The sequence below is a fragment of the Sinocyclocheilus rhinocerous genome, unplaced genomic scaffold (assembly GCF_001515625.1).
Source record: "Sinocyclocheilus rhinocerous isolate Xijiao unplaced genomic scaffold, SAMN03320098_v1.1 scaffold576, whole genome shotgun sequence".
Classification (NCBI taxonomy): Eukaryota; Metazoa; Chordata; class Actinopteri; order Cypriniformes; family Cyprinidae; genus Sinocyclocheilus; species Sinocyclocheilus rhinocerous.
In genome coordinates this window covers 1,934,987-1,959,858 of record NW_015662167.1, presented here as the reverse complement: position 1 = coordinate 1,959,858, position 24,872 = coordinate 1,934,987, and the positions used below count along the sequence as shown (strand labels likewise).

At 35.8% G+C, this 24,872-nt stretch overlaps 1 protein-coding gene across 1 annotated transcript in view; it reads left to right on the top strand.

Annotated features, from left to right (window-relative positions):
- Positions 1-24,872, top strand: part of LOC107727805 (kazrin-like) — a 58,272-nt gene that overhangs the window by 16,570 nt on the left and 16,830 nt on the right. The window contains exon 2 of the mRNA XM_016537799.1: positions 6,841-6,948. Coding sequence (XP_016393285.1) covers positions 6,841-6,948 — 108 coding nt within the window. The remainder of the gene's footprint in view (positions 1-6,840; positions 6,949-24,872) is intronic.

The window sequence follows — 24,872 nt, the reverse complement described above, 5'->3', positions numbered from 1 at the left end:
CGTATCCACAATATCTATAAATCTAACTATCTATGGCTCAGTGGTAGAGCATTGCGTTAGCAGCGCAAAAGGTTGTGGGTTCGATTCCCAGGGATTGATTTTTATATATATATACCTTTAATTATATATGTATAGATATATAATTAAAGGTAGTAATTAAAGTATTTATAATTAAATAAAAATACTGATATTCAGAAAGGGTACATAAAATGTATCAAAAGTGACAGTAAAGACATTTGTAATGTTTCAAAAGATTTCTATTTTAAATGCTGTTCTTTTGAACTATATATTCAACATTGATAACAAAAAGAAATTAATCAAATCAGCATATTAGAATGATTCCAGAAAAATCATGTGACACTGAAGACTGGAATAATGGCTTCTGAAAATAAAGAAAAATAAAGAAAATAAAATGCATTAACATAGAAAACAGTTGTTTTAAAATCTAATAATATTTCACAATATTATTTGATCAAATAAATGCAGCCTTGGTGAGCCTAAGAGACTTCAAAAACATTTAAAAAAAACTTACCAGCCTCAAACTTTTAAATGGTGGTGTATATTTATTTAACTTTCTTAATTTTTAATGTTTATATATATATTTATGTATGTCACACTCATAGCTCTGGTAGAGCAGCTGTGTTCAATTTAGTACTTGCATGGTCACACTATTTTACATAGCCTCTTGGGACATTTTGTTGGATTAGATTTACATTTTTTTCCACTTGGGAAAAAGTATATCACCTGTGCATTTTTTTTTCTACTTTTGCAGTTTTCAGTTCGAAATTACATTTGCCCACTTTGTTTCTCTAAGGATTAGTTTATCATGCGCAGGTGACGCTCATTCGCCCATTCACACACTAAAATTAGATTTGTAATATTAACTCTAAATTTACTCTTAGTAAAATTAATTTGCTTCTGTTCCCTAAATCTAGTCTTAAGGATTTCACTATTGCAGACCAAACATGAAGACTCTCTGAAATGGTAGCATGAAGGATTTTTAAGCTTCTGAACCCACACAATATCCTTCTGTACTCCATCAATGCCAAAAAAACAAAACTCTGTCCATTGGAGGGCCCAGCTTTCAGACTGCCTTAAGCTTTTCTCCTTCCACAAGTTTTTCCGACCCTTCTCACTTTTACCACAACTCCTAATCACAGAGAAGATTGTTTCGATTCATCAATGCCATCTGCGGCATAGCCATACTGATGATACTCTGTAACTGCTGGGTTATGCATCTAAGTGAGAAAAGCTTTTTTTTTTGTACTGTCAGAATTCCTGCACACTGAATTTGGATGAGGTCCACTTGTTCATGTTTGTGTCTGAGACACATGAGGTGGGCGTGTTCTGAGAGTACAGCAACTATAATGTTTCATTCATATCTTTTAATGAGAAATAGCGCTTTCACTATTACATATAGGTCAGAAACTGATCATTTGAACAGGAAATTTGATTTACATTAATGATTTATAATATTGACAATATTGATATTTTCTCTAGCCTTAAGGATCTACGCCACTGATCATGAAATCTAAATAAAAATTCATAAAAAATGTTTCAGTTCAATTGCAGCCTCTTAGTTTAAATTTACGAATGCAGACAGGAATGCAAAACCCAAAATGTTTTTATTTATTTAGTGTGGAAAACTTGGTCTTCAGCACTTATAAATCTGAAACCATACTGGCACTAAAGCACATTTAATTGGCTTTCTCCAAATTAAATGTTCACATGTGGATATGCTGTGGTGAATACTTCATGTAGTAAGGAGGATAAAATTAAGAACAATTGCTATTTTCCTTGCTTTCAGTAAACGTTTATGTGAGTTTTAAGCCATCAACTAATGTACAGTATTTGCATAAGCCTTGCATAAAGCATTTTAAAAGGATTTTTAAATGATACTGCTGTTTGCTTGTTTCAATGACGCAATGCATAGGCTGGAATAGGTGCATAAGAATCTGCTAATTTCTTAGATATTAAAGCATCTAGACCCACCTTTATGCAAGAACTGTTTTTATATTTATTCTTTTATTATGACTTTTCTCATGGTCCTTTTTACTCTTCTATCCACTTAGTGATGATTAATAATGCAGTGTGTTTTCTCGTTAACTAGCAGCTTCAACAGAGCAGCAAAGACTGTCACGTCCGTAATGGAATGCAAAAGGAGTTTAGCATCAGCAAACAGCTGAAGAAGGGGATAATTGCGGCTCTAGTTTTATCCAAATAAACTAGGCCTATACAAGTAATCCATCTTCTTGCTCACGATTATTTAAAAGTTCATTTAAATGCCTAGCGCACAACCAGAAATGGACTATGGCATCATCAGGCACAAGCCCCTCCCCCTCCACAGAGGTATCTTGAACTAGGTCAGCATGTGACTGGTCAAGATGTCTTGAGTGATATGTTGTGTTGACAGGTATTGCATTAATAAGGAAGTGCTGGGGCTCCTAGAGACACACTGATTGACAAAATGCTGCCTCCAAGTCTGGCCAAGTTGACCTCTTGCCCACCTAGGAAAAATTGACCTCTGTAGTGTGTATGTGTGGGTTTTGGCTGACGCCAGAGAGATAGAAGTCAGCAGTATTCATAGCAATGCTCCCAGCAGACAGAGCATTTGTCTGTAATTGTCTATTAGTTGCATATAGATTCATTCCTGCTAAAAAATAAACGTTGAAACCAGCTTAAGATGGTCTCTCAGCCTGGCCAAGCAGGTATTTTTTATTTATTTTGTATTTAACTAGTTTAGCATAAGTCCTTATGGTTTGTCTTCATTATTTTCATAACCTTTGGCCTGATATAAGGTTTATATCTAGAACGGAGAAGGCCACCGTACTACTGCACATGATCTTCTGAACACTCCAGACTGTATTATTTCACTTTAGCTGATATCTTTGTTATGTTTGGCTGCTTTTGTGGCACTAATGTGATAGGAAAGGGCAGAAAAATAGTTTTTAGCTTAATGATCCTGTATTCAAACAGAATTATAGCTGGGGTAAGCAGTCTTGATATTCAGAAATGTCTGGAATGTGTTAAAGTTTAATGATAATGACTCTCTAAATTGTCCAAAGGCAACATGAGGATGGCACTTTGGTGGTATAAAAGGGAAAAATGAACTCTATAAAGCCTTGTTCTAAATAGTCCTTTTATGTGGTTTTAGCGACAGAAATATTTCAGAAATGAACTATCTCAGCAGGGTTGGGTGCAGAGTGCCTCCAATAGATTCATTAAAAAATCTCTCAAATGAGTCAGTCCTGAGGGGTTTAGCAAGTTGAGTCTGAGGAAATAGGAAAGACTTTAATCAGGGTGGACACCATGATTTGAAAGAAATCAGAGATTTTGGGTTGGACATACAGTCTATCAATTTATCAATGGGTTGTATTGTTATGTGCCATGAAGCACAAAAAAGACAAAAAAAGGCAATTTAACAAATATTATTTCACACACACACACACACACAGTATATAGTTTTTTTTTGTAGTTGTTTATTTCTTTATTTATTTACATGGAATGTAAACCTTAGACATGACTTGGAATCTGAAGACAGAACAACCTATTGATTGGACAGTACTTGTATCTCTAACAGCCTCAGTTTTCATTCACATCAAATTACATATAGCATCTGTGGATGATTTTCACATCTGCCAGCATGTGCTCAGAGGTCAATGCCAAAGAGAAATATCTTGTATTCTATGTCCAGGGACCTTTTCATTGTTAGGAGTAATTTCCCAAACTTTGAGACTGAAAGGAAGATCTATAATATTACTCAAGATGATCAAACACAGAGTAATTCAGTCTGACCACAGTTCCATAGAGTAGTTCAGTCAATACAGACGTATTATATACTAATAGAAGAACATTAGGTTAGGGGTCAGTAAATCCAGTTTTGTCTTTATTTAAACAGGTAGCTATTATGGTAATGATTGGTTCATTCTCTCCATTTATTTAACAGCCTCTGTGCACCAAAAAGAATTAAGCTTTGAATAATGTGCTGCACTTTACAGCTGCATCTTATTATGTACAATTACTCATGCACAAATACCATTATTTGATTTTGTAAGTTGAAAAGTTTTTCAACAAACTGCCTATTTCAATGTCATTAATATGCATTAAGTCTTTCATCTGGCTTTGTCATGCCATTAGTAACCCAGCAAAGCACAGATTTGTGAAGGGCCCTCTTAGATACGGGGCATTTTCAATCCATAATGAAGGTTTTTAATCAATACCTTGTAACCAAAAGCGTCTGGAGAACTGGGCAGACATAAAAAGCAGAAATGTGATTTCAGTCATTCATCACCATTGACCCACTCCTGAAAATGATGCCATGACACAACAGGGATATTATCGACTCAGCCAGGCTGAAAACATATTTCTTTATGGACCCCTCTTAGCTACGGGGTTCCCATATTTTTAGAACAATGAATCCATGAGTTTTCGAGTCTGTTTTTATTCTTTTTTTTTCTGTTTTTATTTACTTTTTTTAAAATGGTATTATTTTCCATTGCATTCCAGATATGTAAATCAATAAAAAAATTCCTGATATTTTCAGGTTTTCCAAGATTGTAGGAACCCTCAACTTCATGCGTCTTTAACAGTCAGTCTGCAACCACTAGGGGGTCTGTAAGGGGTACAACAATTTTTGTTAGATCCCAAACAAAATTTTGTGGAAAAAAAAAAGAAGAAAAATTGGGGTTAGATCTAGATTCATTCATTCATTCATTCATTCATTCATCCAATTTTTCACTCACAAAAATAGTATTTTAAAAAATGGTATTATTTTCCATTGCATTCCAGATATGTAAATCAATAAAAAAATTCCTGATATTTTCAGGTTTTCCAAGATTGTAGGAACCCTCAACTTCATGCGTCTTTAACAGTCAGTCTGCAACCACTAGGGGGTCTGTAAGGGGTACAACAATTTTTGTTAGATCCCAAACAAAATTTTGTGGAAAAAAAAAAGAAGAAAAATTGGGGTTAGATCTAGATTCATTCATTCATTCATTCATTCATTCACCCAATTTTTCACAAAAATAGTATTTTAAAATTATTAATAATAATAATAATAATAGTAGTAATCATAATAACAACAAGTAATGAAATAGCTCACAATCGATATTTTTAAAACTTGTTATTAACATTAACTTTTATTCTATTATTTTATCATGTCCATTTCAGTTTATTTCAGTTTTGTTCATTTGTTTTGTTCTGTTTTTTGTTTTTGTTTTCCATTTCCGTTGTTTTGTTGTTCTGTTTAGTTCATTTCTGTTTTGTTTTGTACATTTTTGCAAATATATACATTAATATAATACTTTATGCATGTTACGTTGATACATTTATATTTACATTTAATCATTTAGCAGATGCTTTTAACCAAAGTGACTTACAAATGAGAACAATAGAAGCAATCAAACTAACAAAAGTGCAACAATATGTAAGTGCTGTGAAGTCTAAAAAACATATTTCTAATGCAGTACAAGGTTTTTTTTTAATTTAATATTTTTTTTAATAATAAATAAAAAGAATAAAAAGTAGAATAGATATAGAATAGAGACAGCAAATGTTAAAGGGTTAATTTATTATTATTATTATTATTATTATTTTATAATAAATAAAAAGAAAACATGTAGATAGAATAGAAATGCTAGTGTTAGAGGGTCAAGATTTTTTTAAATATAATTAAAAAAATAATAATAATAAAATGAAAGTTTTATACTATACGTAACATGGGGTCTCTTTGTCATCTTCTTATGCACTGGCGGTCTGTAGTCTGAAGGACTTGTATAGCTAATAAAATGCATTGTGGAATGAGGGAGAAAAAGAGGAATTTGCAGTGTAACACGTCCAATAACAGAATAAGTCACATTAGGTGCTGTGTAAGTGTAAGCAGGTAACAGGAGCAGATACAGAGATAGAGTGGAAAAGGGCACTTGAAGAGACTTCAATTAGCAACATCAGTTCAGGTGTGCAGCCGGCCGTGAAGCCTGAGCCACGGGAGGGAGGGAGGGAGGGAGGGGGAGAAAGAACAGGCAGTGCTGAGGGGGTATCTGTTAAAGGGAACGGTGAAGGATGAACGCTGTCTGACATAATGATGTGGAAAATGACAAGCACCATTTCATATCTCCTGTCAAATCCTGTAATAATTGACACGCAATGCACACAATTCCTCACGGAAGTGACATACCGGCACACTCCACGCCGGCGTCAGGTAATGCAAGGTGCGTGATATGACAAAAGAGCCATTTATTTATGATGCTCGTGTTGAAAGATGGGTAAACAGCCCTTGTTTCATTTTCACAGGTACACGGAAATCCCTCGTGGCTTCAGAGAAACTCACAAGGCCCACGTTAACTGCGCAGAGGAAGATGATTGATGGTGGTTGTAAATCTCAGCACTCTCTCGTTCTCATCAGACTAACATTGTTAGCTTTCCTCTTCCCTTTCTGATCCAAGGAAAAATCATGATTCAGTGTGTTGTTCCTTGCACTGTACATGAAATTGCTACCTGTCACTTTCAATGCACATTGATTACGGCAGCAGCGTGGGCCGTGGACAGAGGGTGATTATTTGTCTTTAAAAGCCATTCAGTGGATGTGGTGCTTTTGCGTGGTGCGTGTCACTGTTTCAGAGTTAATTACAGATGAGCAGTAATAGCTGCGAGATGCTCGGTGAGTCACGAGCCAGAGACGCAGCGACACACTCCACATGCTTTTGTCGTTGGAGGCCCGCACTTCACCACCCTCGGTCACAACGGGAAAATTGTCAAACCTCGCTGTTAGCTTGGACCCTGATGAAACGAATGAGCTTGGAGAAGCATAGCGATCAAATCTTTTGTGTTTCTGTCTTGCAGATCCTTCGCTCCACCACCGGCAGAAGGCAGTGGTTTCTGATCTCACTTTCCAGACAGGCATGTCGAGCCTGATGGACTTTGGAACTCCAGATTCTTCACTTGACAAAGGTAAGATCTCCAAATATGCATAAGCAGTGCTTATTTTCCACAGGCTGTGGAGCTCAGGTAATTTATCACAACGCTGAAAGGCAAATAAAACAAAACCATTGTCCTTTGGATTTTCAGCTTCCCCCCCGCTTATGTGTTTGTGAGGAGAGAAATGTATGCGACTAAAGAAATGCACTTCTACAAATTGCGAGAGTCATCTTCCAAGAAAACAAAAAAAGCTTTGTCTGATTCATGTAATGTCACTCGCTGCGGGGAGGCGTTATTATGAAGTGTATTGATCAAACTGGGAATTGAACAGAATCTCTACGTTTTATTCTAGACATCCCATTTTCCACACATAATGACGCCTGTTACTCTCTATTGCCTTTCCTCCGGAGTGCTGGCCCTCTAAATCATAATCTTTATGTCTTTATCAAAGCCAACATCACAAAGAAGCCAAACTACCCTCGTAGGATGATAGAGGGTCTTCATTTTAACCAGTACCGGGAATAGTTTTCAACTTCACTCAGGCTGATGGCGAACACTGCATGCTAATGCATTGACGGCACCCGTGGCATGCGTTAGCATGTGCTTTATACTAGTATACACACACTAATATACATACTCATTTGTATTAGTTTGTGCGGTCTGTTTTGCTCTCTTTTTCTAGTCTTATGTTCATTTCTGTTTTATTCTGCTTTCTTGTTTTGTTCTGCTGTTAATTTCTGTTCTGTGCATCTTTCGCTCCAAATTAAAGCAGTTTACAGTCAAAGAATTTTAGCCCGACTTTTGCAGCTACTTGTTTATTATACTTATATTATATTATTGAGAGAGAGAGAAGCTTTAATATATATCCAACTTTTAAAATTACTAAACTTATATGTTTTCCTTTTGAGCTCTGTGTGAATCTGTATATAAATAATTAAATTCAGTTGATTCCTTTGCATAGTCATATTTTCTTTCTGCTTCCAAACTTTTGCAGCAGCAGAAGTGTTTCTTGTAAAGTGCCTTTTAAATGCATTTAAATTTATAAAAATTTCAATAACGACATCTCAATCTTCAGCAGAAAGTGAATTGCGCTGACTCTCGCGAGAAATGAATCCAAATGACGCTTTGCTGATGTTCCGTGTGATTGGCTGTTTGCTGCACGTGTCACGCTTTCAGGTGCACGCACTCCAGAGAATGTATATATCGAGCTTTGTGAGCCCGCTGAACCTAAACCAGGTTGGCTTTATCAGGTTTTGTCAACTCAAAACTTACTCTGCAACTCTGAGTTTGTTCATCTCGCTTCGTGCTACAGGCCACTGTTCATTTCTACTGTTGTTTTCCACTCTATTGTTTAATTCTGTTCTTTTCGTGTTCAGTTCTGTGTGTTCATTTTTATTCTGTTTTGTTATTCATTTCTATTTTGTTCATTTCTGATCAGTTCTATCCTTTTAGTTTTCTTCTGTTAATTTCTGTTCTTTTCATTTCTGTTTTATGTTGTCATTTCTTTCTTTTCTATTCTTCTCTATTCATTTGTTATTTTCTGTTCTGTTTTCTGTTCTGTTCATGTCTGATTTGTTCTTTTTTATTTTGATCTCTATTGGTCTCGATTTTGTTTTGTTCTGTTCATTTCTTTTGTTCTGTTCATTTCTTTTTGTTTTGTTCTACTTCGTTCTTTTCTTTTTCGTTCTGTTTTGTTTTACTCTATTCAGTTAGTTTTTGTTTTATTGTGTTGTGTTCTGTTCGTTTCTATGCAATTAGATTGTTTTGTTTTGCTAATTTGTTCTTTTCTATTTTATTCTATTCTAACAAAAATACCTGAAAGTACCTTGCTGTCACTGTATTATTGCTATTAGACATGTACCATAGTAATACTGTGTTGTTTGTAGTGATATTTTTGATTTGTAGTGACCCATATGCTGGCCAGGCTGTTTAATCAGCCCGAATTTGTTCATTTTGAGATAATTGGCTGATGACGCTGCCTGCTGCCCAGCTGTTTTAGATTTTTGTGTATGTATTTTACCATCCATACCATAGTGTATGTCAGCGTATCACGGTATTTTCTGATGCCATCACTTTACGTTGATGCTGCTACAGAATCATTCTGTTCTATCTGTTCTTTCTCTTTCTCTCCTGTTTTTTAAATCTTTTTTTCTCTTTCTATTCTGTTCCCTTGCGTTGTTCGTTTCACCCTTCGTGAAAGGCATTATTGATGTTGTGCTTGCTGTCAGTACTTCATTATTCCCAGCCGAGCCTTAAATTGTTTTGAAAGATAATGCTCGGTCTGCCAGGCAACTGTATCTATGCAGTTGAGAAATAAAAGGAAGCAGGCAGCCGTATTAGAAAGGCTTTAATGTACTAAATTCATTACTTTCAGCCTCATGTGCCCATACAAGCTCACTTATGTGCAGCACCCCTCGCAAAACAACAACCCAACAAATACTCTCCAGCTGAGCTTTCCCTATTGAACACGTGTACATTTAATCAACACACAAGAGCTCTTGGGCCCATCCTGTCTGATATTAAGGCGGTCACTCATTCATTACACAAACAGCATATGCTTCAAAGTATCACATTGAGTTGGTTGTGTATGAACTGGTCATTTTTTTCCTCAGCAGGCACTCTGAACTCAGCACCAGCATCCTGGTCTTTAAGAGAGAGTGATAAAAGGAGAGATGAGTCAGTGTTAAGACCCTGAGAGCCCTTGAGTCTTTCTGCCTGGCTGTGTTTGAGACTGCCACTCGCTATAGGTTGAAGCCGGTGCACTGTGACAGAGAGTGGGCCCCTATCTGCCGGTGGCTCCATTAGTTCCATGAGAAAGAGGACACTCATCCATCTCTTTATCTGACAACACGTCCCACAGATCCCTACTGCAAAGAATTATGGGATGTGGAGGGAGAAAGATGGTGGACAAAAGTGGATATACTTTTAGTTCAAGAAAGAGCAAGTTTGTGGGGTTTATAAGGGTCACAGTGATTGACATGCCTTAAAAAGATAGTTCAGTCAAAAGTGAAAGATCAGTCATCATTTACTCTCTCTCATGTCATTCCAAATTAGTTTGCGTTTTTTTCTTAAATGAAAGGTAAACATTAAAAGCTCCTTTCTACACTATAAAAGTGAACAGCTCCAAAAATACACACATAGTCAATTTTTTTATTTTATAGTTCATATACAGTATAATTTTAATCTATTAATAGGTTTGTTAATGGTCATTTTTAGCTCATTTTGAAAAAATATTATGTAAAATATGTTCAACTTTTGCAGAATATCATGAATGTTCAATTTCTATACAAAGGAAGTGAAAAGCTCAGAAAATGATCCCTTTTTACTAAAGTATTATATATTTCTTTTTACATGTAATTTAAATTCCATATTTTCTTTTTCTCCATTTTATGAATTAATCGGTTTGATAATAGATGCATTTTTAGCTAATGTTGTATGACATTGTTGTATGACATGAAGAAAATGATTTAAAAAATACCATAAACGGAGCATATAAGTAGACCATATCATTTTATTTGATAGTTTTTACTTATGTTGTACTTTTAATTGTAATATTAAGCGATAAGTAAATAACACTAAAAATGACACAACAACATTTTTTAATAAAACTACTTTAAAACTAAAACTACTAATACTATATGATAATTTGTGTAAATTCAAGTGGTATGGACTACTTTCACGGTTCTTATAAATCTTTTTGGTGCTCGACAGCCTTAGTCCCCATTAACTTTCATTAAATGACAGAGAATACAATTAATATGAGTTTGAGTAAGTAAATGATGACAGAATTTTCATTTTTGGGCGAACTGTTCCTTTAACATTAAGAGAACAGTCAGTCTGTGTCTTGTTTCCACCATTAGATGGAGCTGCGGTGCCTCTGAAGAGAGACTCACCTGCCCTCTCACCTGATCAGAAAACTGTTTGTCTCCTCCCCCTGTCCCATGAATGCGGCTGTTCAAACACGGCTGGGAAAAGCAGTGCCATTTCCCTTTTGAACTCTCTGCACCTTTTAGGCCAGGAGGAGTGTGTGTGCAACCGAGAGCAAGAACAGGTAGGAAGGGTGTAGAGGGGGTGGGGAACTTTAGAAAACGCCCAAAAGAAACTCCCAGAACAGGTATACGGGCTCAGAGAGGAAGGCGGCTCAAACTTGTTTGTACTCACTCAAGAACACCTCCCTAGTAACCTGTCAGGGAGGAGTGATCCGTGTACCTATGTGTGAGTGTGTGTGTGTGTGTGTGTGTGTGTGTGTGGGAGGTTTAGTTGAATTTTCTTGCTATGAGAAGAAGCACCGGCACTGACAGTGGAGCCCGCCGGAGCCGGCACTGTGGGGAGCATGAGATCTGAAAAAGAGGAGGGCAGACCAGGTGAGTGTTTGTGTGTGTACGTGAGTCCAAGATGGAAACCACAGGCATAACGCACCCCTGAATCATATAACCAGCTGACGAGGCATGTAAATCTGATTGTATGACAATGCACAGAGGCTCTTCACGTGTACCGGCAGGTGTTGGGTGACCTGTATCAGTGATTCCCAAACAAGAGGTTCTTTGCTTTGCTAAACCTTTTGTATAAGATAGTCAGTTCCTTTTTGAGGAAATCCATTAGGCCATAATATAAATGAAAAAGTTCACATTTCAGGTTTTGTGTGTTATGGACTTGCTGTTGAGGCAAATAAGTCTAAAAAGGTTGGGAAACGCTGACCTATATCCCATACTGCCCTTTAGTACTTTGATGGATGACCAACTTTTAGATTATTTGATGAGTCAAACACATACAAGGCATGTACTTGTCTTTAATATCATGTAATCTTGAGTAATACTATGATTTACCATGTGTGACGTGTAGCCCAGTAATCAGCTGTAATTACGTTAGTGACACATATGTTGTTTGTGAGGTCAAATGAGATGGTGGTCATACAGAGGCATCATGCTGTCGTTTTATGTGAGGGATATTTGCGCATCCCTTAATCTGACCAATGATCTGTCACAATAATCTGCTTTGAATGTATAAAAATGTATGAGTGATCGAGTGAAATGGACATATGAGCGGTGAAATTAAAAGAAAAACATGTTTAATTTTCTATTTTTTTTAAACGTTGTATTTACCTTTTATTGTAAAAGTGGAAACATTTCATGGGCATTTCCCAAGCTTGTTGTTAATCCCTTGTGACATTTTAAAATCTTTACAATCCTCTCTCATTGGTTTACTCACAAAACAATTAAAGCTGATCCTGAATCAGCCCCCGTTTGTTCGTCTGTAGTGGCTAGTAATAATCCCTGCGTCTTCTCCACACCCCACTAAATCAACACTGTGAGACTGATCTTTACACTCTTTATTCAAAGTCTAACAACAGACAGAGTAGGAATTTATGGATCATATTTTAAGCACTTTGATAGTTGCCATCAGCAAAACAGGAGGAATGTGAATCACGCGTACAGTAACGTTACACTGCACATACTGTGAATTCACTCCCTTGAAGATAATTATATAGGTGATTCATAAAGTCAGGTTTCATCTGAAGCTGCTAAACTGTGTACTCTTGAATGCTTAGTTTATTGTGAACACACTTCCTGAAACGCTCGTTTGATTCATTGGAATTTAAGCGTTTGATCTTGGTGGTATGACAGTGCAGCTTGTGCCTTTGAAAGTTTTTAGGGTAGGGTAGGATTGTTTTTGACTGACTGAATGATTGAATGTTGTTATTGTGTGAGGGATAACCTTGCCTCAGGACACTTGCACCGTTGCTCTTTGAGATCAGTTAACATTAGACAAGGACATTGCTGCTGGTCTGTTGTTAAGAACGGTTTCTAATGTGCTGGTATTCACAATTATTGTTGCTTGTGTATGGTTTTTGTAACTATGGTAGGAATGGACAACATAGCAAAAAATACCTGGTGATATTCATTATATTTTTGTATTTGTGTGTTAAGTAGGGCCTTAAGGGGTGAGATTTATATTGCATTTATTTACATAACTAACTTTACCGTTATAAATAGCAGTGTTTACCTATACACTAGCATTCAAATGTTGGGGGTTGAAAGTGTCTCATGCTCAACATGGATGCATATATTTGATCAAAAATACAGTAAAAAAGGACTATAGTAATATTTAAAATGACTGTTTTCTATTTTAATGTTTTAAAATGTAATTTATTCCTGTGACGAAGCTGAATTTTCAGCATCATTACTCCAGTCCTCAGTGTCACATGATCCTTCAGAAATCATTCTGATATGCTGATTTTCTTATTATTATCAATGTTGAAAACAGTTGTGCTGTTTGAAACCTTGATTTTTTTCCCCCAGGATTCTTTGATCAAGTTCAAAAGAACAGCATTTATTTAAAATAGAAATCTTTTTTAACACTATAAATGTCTTTACTGTCAGCTTTGATCAATTTATGCATCCTTGCTAAACAAGTCTTTCATTTCTTTCAAAAGTCTTAGACTTTTGAAACTTTTGAATGGTAGTGTGTATTTCATAAATAATTTTGATATTTTTTGCATGATGATGATGCAAATAAACGATTATTTAAATGGGTATATTGAACTGATTCCCAGAAATGAATCAGCTCCATCAACTCTAATGACATTTTAAAGTTGAAATCGGAGACTTATGTCTTATTACTACTGTTAAGTATAAATACTTTTTTAAAAATCTAATGGCCAAATAAAATTTTTTTTTTATTATTATTATTTGGTTTCTTTCTATTTACATTTTAGATATTATAATTTATGTTTATCTGCACATTACATTTCACCCAGAAGTGCATCTGTGTGTCTGTTTATTTCATTATTTACAAACAGGTGCACCTGCTAGTGCCTGTGTGTGCCCTCATAGTCTAATGGTATTTTGAGAATATTGTGCCACCGGCGCCAACAGGGCTTGGCATAACCTCTGCGGCTCACTGATCTACTCGGTGCCAGTGGTTACGCTCCAAATAGATGAAGATAATGAGTTTGACCCTTCGAGCCCCTGCTGCCAGATGGTTCTGTCAAGCTCTGCCCTTCTCTCCCACCCCAAAGTACAAACTACAAGTTCACAGACAAGTTTCATGCTGCCAAAAACCCTGTCAGGAGCACCCACGCTGACAGCTACTACAATATGTTGCATTCCGTCACCCCAGCCAAGTCCACAGGGATTTTGAAGTGAGACACTTCACTTAAGTGTTTGCGTTACGTAACGGAGCAAATTATACATCTTGGAAAAAAATTGTGCAGTCGGAGACAACTGTCCAACAGGATTTGCTGCTGTCAAGCTAAATGACAGAACAAAGTGGTTTTATTCCAGTATCAGAGGGAAGCATATGCTTGAGTAGGCGGTGAACAAAAACAACTAAGTAACAGAGTTTTGAATATTTGAATTCGAACCCTTATTACTTCACCGTCGCTGGCAGGCCAAGTTTCCAAACAAGAATTAGGTGTCATTGGCATGTAAATGTGTGCAGGCACATGTAAATATATATTATCGGAAAGTTCCGAACAAGCAGTTTATTTGCAGCCAACCCAAAAAATATTTATTTATTTATTTTTCCATTTTCTGAAATGCTATTTTGTATTGCAAAAGGTAAAGGAAAATTTGTTTCCTCCTAATTTTAATTATTTATTATCAAAAAACATAGCACTGTAGTACATTAGTAAGTGGTTTATTTTGTGTGTGTGTGTGTGTGTGTGTGTTTCTTTTAATATTATTATTATGAGTTTATATGTATAGAGACATGATATTCTCTTATTTCGCATAAAAATGACAACACAATGTATTTGTATATATTTGGAATAATATTTCTATTTTTAAAAAGTCTCTTATTCTCACCAAGGCTGCATTTATTTGGTCAAAAATGCAGTAAAAAAAGTAAAATATTAAATATAATTACAATTTAATTATATTACATATTACATGTTAAATGTAATCTATTCCTGTGATGGTAAAGCATTATTACTCCAGTCTTCAATGTCACATGATCCTACAGAAATCATTCTAATATGCTGATTTGGTACTCAAGAAACCATATAAATATGGTTATGAAAGACTTAAATGTTAGTAGCAGTAGTAGTAGTAATAAGTTCCAAAGCTGATAGATTAACAGGAGTGTTTTTGGAACATCACGGTGAGTGTTTATGTGTGTGCGTGTTTTGGCCAGGCACTTCTGCTGCCCATCCGCTGGCTTGGCCTAATCTGTCCTTAATGAAAGTGTGAATCAATTACCACTATCTCCAGTTGGCATGGGCAGGCTGAACTTGCTTGCAATTTAAACGCAGAGCAATTAATTCAGCACAGCTGTTGCCCTCAGATATCCCTACACAGAGGACTAGAAACACACACTCACAGGTTTTCTCACTTTTTGCCATCATACATGCAAAATGTAATACAATTCTGCGCAGATGCCATGCAACACATGTGCTCTAAATCGTCTCTTCATCTCAAAAGTGTGCTACACACAAGCCACATTTTCTCAACAAATGGCGCACAAGTGTCACCCACAATCTCTCTGCATAGCTTGAGACTTGTAATGCGTTTTCATGCATGTATTTTGGTGCTGGCTCAAGTAGCTTTATCGTAGTACAGCAGCCCACACCTCCTACTGTACCTTTTAATAATACTTCTATCACAGCTCTGATTTAGAAAAAATGTCATTTGACGTGGGTGCTATTTTTGATATAAACTCTTGTGTAGGTCTTAAAAGAAATGCTGATGTTGATTTTCTTCGCCTATATGGGGCAGCATATTTGGGTCAGGCTGGGGTTTTATGTGGAGTATGCAAATATTTCATCCGGATTAATAAAACTGTCTTAGAATTATTCATTTCACTTGATGTATTAGTAACTGGCTCATTTAGCATTTTTGGCAGTTGTTCCAAGGAACAATCCAATCCAAATCCAAAATTGAGCTGATATTTAGCGCTTCTGACAGGCTTCTCTTCAGAGACAGTGTTTTGCAGTTATGGCTTGGCTCACTGTTTACAATTCCATTTACATTTATTCATTTAGCAGATGCTATTATTCAAAACAACTTACAAATGAGGAGAACTAAGGAGATAGAAACACAAGAAGGGCCATAAAGCAAAGTTCCCCGATTTGCTCTGGAAAAAAGAAATGTGAGAGCTAGTGAATGTGAGTGCTAGTGTTGAGAAACGGGCGAGATCCTGTGAAACAACAGAGAGATAATAGTAGTGTGTTTTGTTTTAAGAGTATGTGTATAGAAGTTTTCAGGAATAGTTGTGTTTTAGTTGTAAATATCAAATAAATGGTGAGGGTTAGAGCTAGTGTTGTTGCCATGATATTAACCAGAAAAAAGTTAGTTGGTGAAGCTAGTTAGTCAGCATGGTCATTTGGGAGAAGCTGGTTAACTACGGAAATAGAGATGTTTTATGCTTAAGTGTCTGATAACTGAAAAAGAACTGGTTATTGTTATTTCTGTTTCATCTTTGCTTTTTGACAACTTGATAGTCATTAGACTACAACAATACAAATAATATCCATTATGGATTAAAAAAAATTTAACTAGTAATGCACTATAAACATGGTTTACATAAGAAGTAAATATCAAATAAATGGTGAGGGTTAGAGCTAGTGTTGTTGCCATGATATTAACCAGAAAAAGTTAGTTGGTGAAGCTAGTTAGTCAGCATGGTCATTTGGGAGAAGCTGGTTAACTACGGAAATAGAGATGTTTTATGCTTAAGTGTCTGATAACTGAAAAAGAACTGGTTATTGTTATTTCTGTTTTATCTTTGCTTTTTGACAACTTGATAGTCATTAGACTACAACAATACAAATAATATCCATTATGGATTAAAACAAATTTAACTAGTAATGCACTATAAACATGGTTTACATAAGAAAAAATAAATGTTAGTTCAAATGTTAATTGATTACAAACAAAGCAAATATTTTAAAATATATTTGTTTTGTTTATATTCTTTTAGTTTGATATTAATAAATTAATAAAATATTTGTTAAAGTTAAGTCACCAATGAAGTCAATTAATTTGCTGGGATTTTCTTAAGAAATTATGCTGAATACTTAGGACGATGTGATATTTCAGTTTTTCTTTTTTTAATAAATCTGCAAAAATGTCAACAATTCTGTGTTTTTCTGTCAATATGGGGTGCTGTGTGTACATTAATGAGGAAAAAAAATTAACTTAAATGATTTTAGCAAATGGCTGCAATATAACAAAGAGTGAAAAATTTAAGGGGGTCTGAATACTTTCCGTACCCACTGTATATATATTATTCACAAGTGGACATACTTGCACCATACTTGTATTGCACCATACTTCCATACTTGTGGAACATCACATTGAGTTTTTGTGTGTGTGTGTGTGTGTGTGTGTGCGTGTTGGCCAGGCACTTGGTGCCCATTCGCTGGCATGGCCTAATCTGTCCTTGATTGAAAGTGTGAATCAATTACCACTATCTCCAGTTGGCATGGGCAGGCTGAACTTGCTTGCAATTTAAACGCAGAGCAATTAATTCAGCACAGCTGTTACCCTCAGATATCCCTACACAGAGGACTAAGCACACACACAGAGAAGGTTTTTTTGCCATCATGCATGCAAAATTTTATATGATTCTGCACAGATGCCACACAATACATGTGCTTTACATCGTCTCTTCATCTCAAAAGTGTGCTACACACAAGCCACATTTTCTCAACAAATGGCGCACAAGTGTCACCCACAATCTCTCTGCATAGCTTGAGACTTGTAATGCGTTTTCATGCATGTATTTTGGTGCTGGCTCAAGTAGCTTTATCGTAGTACAGCAGCCCACACCTCCTACTGTACCTTTTAATAATACTTCTATCACAGCTCTGATTTAGAAAAAATGTCATTTGACGTGGGTGCTATTTTTGATATAAACTCTTGTGTAGGTCTTAAAAGAAATGCTGATGTTGATTTTCTTCGCCTATATGGGGCAGCATATTTGGGTCAGGCTGGGGTTTTATGTGGAGTATGCAAATATTTCATCCGGATTAATAAAACTGTCTTAGAATTATTCATTTCACTTGATGTATTAGTAACTGGCTCATTTAGCATTTTTGGCAGTTGTTCCAAGGAACAATCCAATCCAAATCCAAAATTGAGCTGATATTTAGCGCTTCTGACAGGCTTCTCTTCAGAGACAGTGTTTTGCAGTTATGGCTTGGCTCACTGTTTACAATTCCATTTACATTTATTCATTTAGCAGATGCTATTATTCAAAACAACTTACAAATGAGGAGAACTAAGGAGATAGAAACACAAGAAGGGCCATAAAGCAAAGTTCCCCGATTTGCTCTGGAAAAAAGAAATGTGAGAGCTAGTGAATGTGAGTGCTAGTGTTGAGAAACGGGCGAGATCCTGTGAAACAACAGAGAGATAATAGTAGTGTGTTTTGTTTTAAGAGTATGTGTATAGAAGTTTTCAGGAATAGTTGTGTTTTAGTTGTAAATATCAAATAAATGGTGAGGGTTAGAGCTAGTGTTGTTGCCATGATATTAACCAGAAAAAAGTTAGTTGGTGAAGCTAGTTAGTCAGCATGGTCATTTGGGAGAAGCTGGTTAACTACGGAAATAGAGATGTTTTATGCTTAAGTGTCTGATAACTGAAAAAGAACTGGTTATTGTTATTTCTGTTTTATCTTTGCTTTTTGACAACTTGATAGTCATTAGACTACAACAATACAAATAATATCCATTATGGATTAAAAAAAATTTAACTAGTAATGCACTATAAACATGGTTTACATAAGAAAAAATAAATGTTAGTTCAAATGTTAATTGATTACAAACAAAGCAAATATTTTAAAATATATTTGTTTTGTTTATATTCTTTTAGTTTGATATTAATAAATTAATAAAATATTTGTTAAAGTTAAGTCACCAATGAAGTCAATTAATTTGCTGGGATTTTCTTAAGAAATTATGTAACCTGCAAATGAAACTCGGTTTATGAAGAGATAAATTATCATTTATGATGAATGCATCCTGTGTAAATTATTTATTCATATTTATTATCTTTTGACTACTGATGTGTTTATTTTTATTTTATTTATTTTTTTGTTCAAAAATAGTAAAACATTTCTAAAAGTATCAAGTGCTTAAAAGTATAAGATAAATAAAATATAAAAATAAATATTTGTAAGAGATTGCAAAATTGTGATATCATATGACTTTAATCATATGAAAAATTTTTTTTACATAATTCTTATCATACGTTTGTACCATCTTAATTGTCTTGAAACCAAAAATGATCTGTTGGTTTCTATAAGGAAGTCTTGCTTGTTAAAGTCACCATGAAACAGAAGTTTATTGTGATGTACATCAGAGTGAAACAGCTTCTTGAACAAGAAAAAATGTAGGGTGGGACTTCATTTTTTGATTTCATCGTTTTGATTTCATGTTAACTGTAAGCTAGCTAATAAGCTCAAGTGGGGACACCAACATCCAAAATACAACAAAGCTGGTCTTTTTAACACAGCTGTTTCTTAGTATAATGTAAAATGTTATTTTAATTAACCTTTCAAATGCATTTAGTGTTTTTACATGCAGAGCAGCTCTGTGATTGACGGGAGGTCAGAGAGGCTGCGTGGCTGGATTCACTGCTATCAAAGCGGGATAAGAGTATCACTCTCTGCCTCTCTCGACCTCTGCTCTCCTCTCAAGCCACAAACGAGAGCCGTGATTTGTGCTTCTGTAATTTGCTTCTCAGCCTAAGAGGCATTAGCAGCATGATCCATCAGATGAAGAGTGGCCCTTATCATCAAGGCACCAACCTCTGAGGTCTCTGGCTCACTAGGAAGCCAGTTATTGGTCTGCAGGGACGTATACTAGAGATCTGCACGGGCTTTAAACTGAAGCCATAACCCGGCCCGAACCTGAGATCGTCTGACCCGACCCGACCCGAGCAGCACAGTTAAATTTAGAGCCCGACCCGTTATGAACATCAGGTGCAGCGGTCACATAAATTCTGCCGAGTTTTTGAATGGTTGTATACGACAAGACGATAATTCTTCCATCGTGCAAATTATGGTCATTTTCATCAGTTAACCACTTAACCTGCGCCCAAAAGTTGCGTGTGTGAACCTGCGTCTGCGCGTCTCTCTCTACAAGCAATGAGGCTTAGTTCCTTCAAAGACAGCGATTTTACCCCCTCATTGCAGAGAAATATAACGTTGCGAGTCAGTAGCCTGTCGAAGCTATTTTACTAATAAAAGTTCCCGTGCTGTATTGTCGTTGTCGTGTGCAATAATGTGTGTGCGTGTGTCTATGAAAGCAGTGTAGCCTACTGCATATATAGTTTTAGTTTAAACCCGAGCCCGACCCGAACCTGAAGCTATTCATTAAGGTCGGGTAGCAGACCTCTAATATACGCGCCAATAGCTGCCTTGCTTATAGCATGTGCACTTTGCCATGAAGACCATTAATCTTTGCTTAGCACATTAGTGTGTCTCTATAGATCTTGCATTCTTAATTCAAAGATACATTTACTTGAAAAACAAAACTGCATAAGATAAGACTTCAGAGAGTATATCTTTTATTGTGCTTCTTTATCTTATTCATTTCTCATTGTGAGCATAAATCTAACAAAGTTGAGTGTGGTTCATGCTTGAAACAAGACAAACTGGTAAGAAAATAAGCCTAATTGTTCTGAAAACAAGACTTACTGGCTTCTACAATTTTGCTGCAATCTTGTTTTAAGAATATTTACATATTTTACTAGAAAACTAATCAAGATCCTGATTGATGAAATATTCCCCGTTCAGCATAAAATAAATTCAGTTGACCATTTTTTTGTGGCATAATGCTAATTAAAAAAAAAAAAAAATTTTAACCTGTCCCTCATTTTCTGTAGAAAAGGCAAAAAGCAAAGTTACATTACAACACTTTATAATGAAAGTAAATGGGGCCAATTTTTGGGTCCAAAAATGTGCAGCCTATAATTTTATTAAAGAACTTCCATTAATTCTTCTCTTAAAATTTGAGCTTATTTGAGCTCTTAAGATGTTAAAATAATTTTTACAGGCATTTTAGGATTTTAAGGTAAAGTTGTAAAATTGGATATAACTTTACTCCAAATGGTCAGCAGTTTTAGTTTTTAGATTAAAATCACGCGCATGTTGTTTTAGAGCAATACTATTTAATCTGAGAGTATCATTTTCAGATAGGCTCCATTCACTTTCACTATAGTGAAAAAATGATACTAAATTATTTTAAGGTAAGTGGTTGCAAACAATTTATTTTAGCTACATTTATGATTTAAATAAACAAATAGTTGAAAGTTAGTCAACTAAATTTGTTTATATAAATGTAGCTAAAATAAATTGATTGCAACCACTTACCTTAAAAAAATTTAGTAAATTCAATGAATCATTTTTTTTAGTATAAGTGCATCACTTTAATCCTTATTTTTTTTAAATATATTTTTTAATAAAAAGATGGACAAATGGAATTAATTATTGTGGTAATTAACATTATGCCACAAGTGCTGTCAATTGAGCTAAACCTGCACTGAACCCAGAATATTCCTTAGATTTTTTTTAACTACAAAGAACAAAGACCTTACAGACTGACCTGTAACATCTGAAGCCAGGTTTCCCATTGGTTTTAAAGCATGTAATGTCCTCAAAAAGGTTTACACTCACTGTAACACAAACCTCCCCGAAGACTGCTTCTCATACATGTGGGATGCATACCACACAGCTCCTGTATTTGCTGTGAACTTGTGCTCCGAAGGATAAAATAAAAAAAATAAGTGGTGAAAAAGAAAGTATGTGATGAAACATTCCTTTGCACTGATCATGATATCTCAAAGGAAAAAGCCGAAATCAAAGAGAACCTTAAGAATGCGATTGAATAGTGTGGAATTGGAATAATCCACTTTAATGATATTCTCTTTTGTGTTTTATCGGTTCACCTTCTCTGACTCACACAGGCTCGGAGCGAGAGGTTTTTTTGAACTCTCCACAGCATGCTGCTCACTCAGGTTAATCAATGATTAAAAGCACTGCGGCTCACAGTGAAATCCCCTGCTGCTTCATGGTCATGGACTCTCCCCAAAAACTCCCAAAATGTAACCTCAGGGTTTAGAGCTCTTAGACAGTAATATCAGAGCTAGTTTGGAAAAGCATGTCTAGAGGAAATGCTTTACATTTTTAATAATAGATTATTTGGCCTTACAGTCACAGTAAATCCTTAGTTGATTCATGGTTAATCCATGGTAATAAATGTTTCTGTAGTACATTGTTTAATTAGTAAAACCTTTGTTTTTTGACACAAACTGTGGATCTTTTTTATTCAGTAGGCTTTTTGCATGCAAAATCCATTGCGTTAAGAATGGCCCTTTAATATCTGGATCATTCCATGAATCCAGCCGTCCCTTGAGATTTGGAAAGTGTGCCAGAGCCTGGAGACACCTGCAACCGCTCCATCATTGACCTTATGTGGTCTAATCTGGGTTAGAAGTCTTTTAGGGCCATCGGGACCCCAGAACTTCATGTAAAGATGCACTTTGTTTTTAGAGAACCAACTCAATGATTGATTTCTGTGCTACAAATAATGCTTAGTTTTTCCTCTTGTGCTATATTTTCTGTGATTAACTCCTTTTAAGGACATTTTTTAGAGTTGCCTAAGGACCCAGGTACATTTACAGGTTGTTTGTGAGTTTCATGGAGGTGGTTATACATCAGAACTTGTCTGCAGATCCGTTGAAACATGCATTCTGGAGTTCAGCCCTTTACAAAATGCTTTATCACAAAACCGCAGAACCGCAGGCCAAAAACTGTCAGATAAAGACAATCTATGCAGTAGAAAATATTGCTGCCGCTGCAAAGTTTATATAGCTGGTTATTGTCATCGTTTTATGTGGCACCAGACAGCAGCGTCAATGTGACTGAGATTTTACTAGCCTGTTAAATTAAATCATTTTCTTTTTTATGAGTGTGATGGAATTAAAGTTAAACAAGTATTTAGTGGTTTGCATCGATTTGATTCTTCTTGATTCTAGTTTGAATAACAGACTTGATAAAAATTTAATCTAGAAAATAAAGTTTAGTAGCTTTCCAGCTGAAAAATGTAGCTTTATTGTGCTGTATACAGACTCATCCATAACTACTTTTTGACTTAGTTTTTCTTCGATTTGTCTTCACACTGAGGCTGCAAAGCAAAGAAGTGCACGGTTAGTTTGGCTCTTGAGATGATAAGTGAGAAGGAGACATGACACCAGTGCGAATCGATTGAACACTGCATTTTGGGGAATTAGGGGCCTGATTGCTTTTGTGTATATCAACCTCAGTTCTTAGAGCATAAAGACCCAAAGACACTTTCTCCTTTCATGAAGTTCTGATGAGATTTCTTACAACCCTGTGAGTGCAGACTCATCAGCCTCTTCAAATAAACACTATTTACTTAATTTATTTTATTACATAAATACTCTCTGAAATACTTCATTCTGATTGATCAATTCAGCAGTCAGATGTTTCCTAATATTCTTTATCGTTCATGTCAATGCTGTGCATCAGTCCGTTCATCTGGGTAACTAAAACCACTGCTACTTTATGTCTTGTATCACACCATGGACTCGCTTCCTTTTGTATTTCATAAAAACGCTATTTTGCATCTTAGTTATCATAGTGAAAAATACCTATAATGACCTATGTAACTTTTTGTCTGTTTTGGTAATTCTAGTACTGTACTTATTTCAGTTCATTTTAGTATCATTTATCATTTTAATTTATGTTTTTTAGTTTTTCATCTTGTATTTATTTTTTTTATATTTCAATAACCAAAGACAATTTTTAATAGTTTTAGTTTTGGTTAACAATAACAACAATGATTAGTGGACATTTAGATAATACACTGGATTTATAAAATAATTTCACTCAAATCAGTGTTTGGGTTATCTTACACAGGTTTTATTGAAGTTAATTGAGTTGTATTGTTTGTTTTGGTTGTAATGTGCCTGTATTTCCTTTTGCAAATGGCCATTCCTTGTCAAAATGTGCAGTTTCCCAGATCGCACGCAGTAGTAAACATTGAGTTGTTTTTTATTCTGACATTTGTCTCTGACGCAACATTTGACTTCTTTCTGAACCTCTTTTATATCCTCAAGAAGTGTTGTGGTCTGCTGCTTTGTTTGTATCTTGGGAACACTAAGAATAAATAAAACTGTACGGAATTGTTTGTATATTTCAGCATCTCAGAGATCAGTGTTGATTCAATCAATGGCTAGTATGTTGTTTGTTGTTGAGAGAACCTTTTTTATCCCATGATTTTTGAATTTTCAGAGATTGACACTGGTGTGTGTTTGCTGCAAAATGTGTGGTTTAACATGAAGGATTTGTATGATTTTTATGATTCATACATGTGTAATTTTATGATTCATACTCTTTGCACTCTCAGCCCAAGTTTGGCACAGAGCAGCAGAACTGCTGTTAGAGCGCAGAAGCTACATAGTTCTCATACAAGTACTGGTAGTAAGCCAAAGCTCTGTGTTTGTGCTGGGGCTCAAAGCAGGACAACAGCTGGACCCACTGCCCCAAATAAGTCTCCGCTGAGTTAAACAAATGAATAAGTGGCCTTGGTCTCCATCGCGACAGCATGAAAGATGACACTTACCAGGAAAAGGAGCTTCCTGTGCCATGTTGAAACCCGGCTGCTTGGCTCTCCCTGGTAGTGGGCACTGACCAATGGGTTGCCCCCGTCTCTGTCTTATCAGCAGTGCTGCAGATGCTCACCTTGTCAACGGCTTGCTGAAGAAATGCCTGGAGCACCTGGTGCTATCTCTACTCACGGCCGGCCCCCTCTCTGTCTCGCACGTTAAGAGTGGGATCGCTTCCAAACATCCGCTATCGAATTGCGACACTAGTGGTTTAAGTGATTTAATTGTCAGTTTTATCTGGAAGTGCTTTCATCGAGTGTTCTCATGTCACATTAAAGTGGAGGTGAGGTATCAGTGGTTACTGCACTCACACAGAGTCAGCTG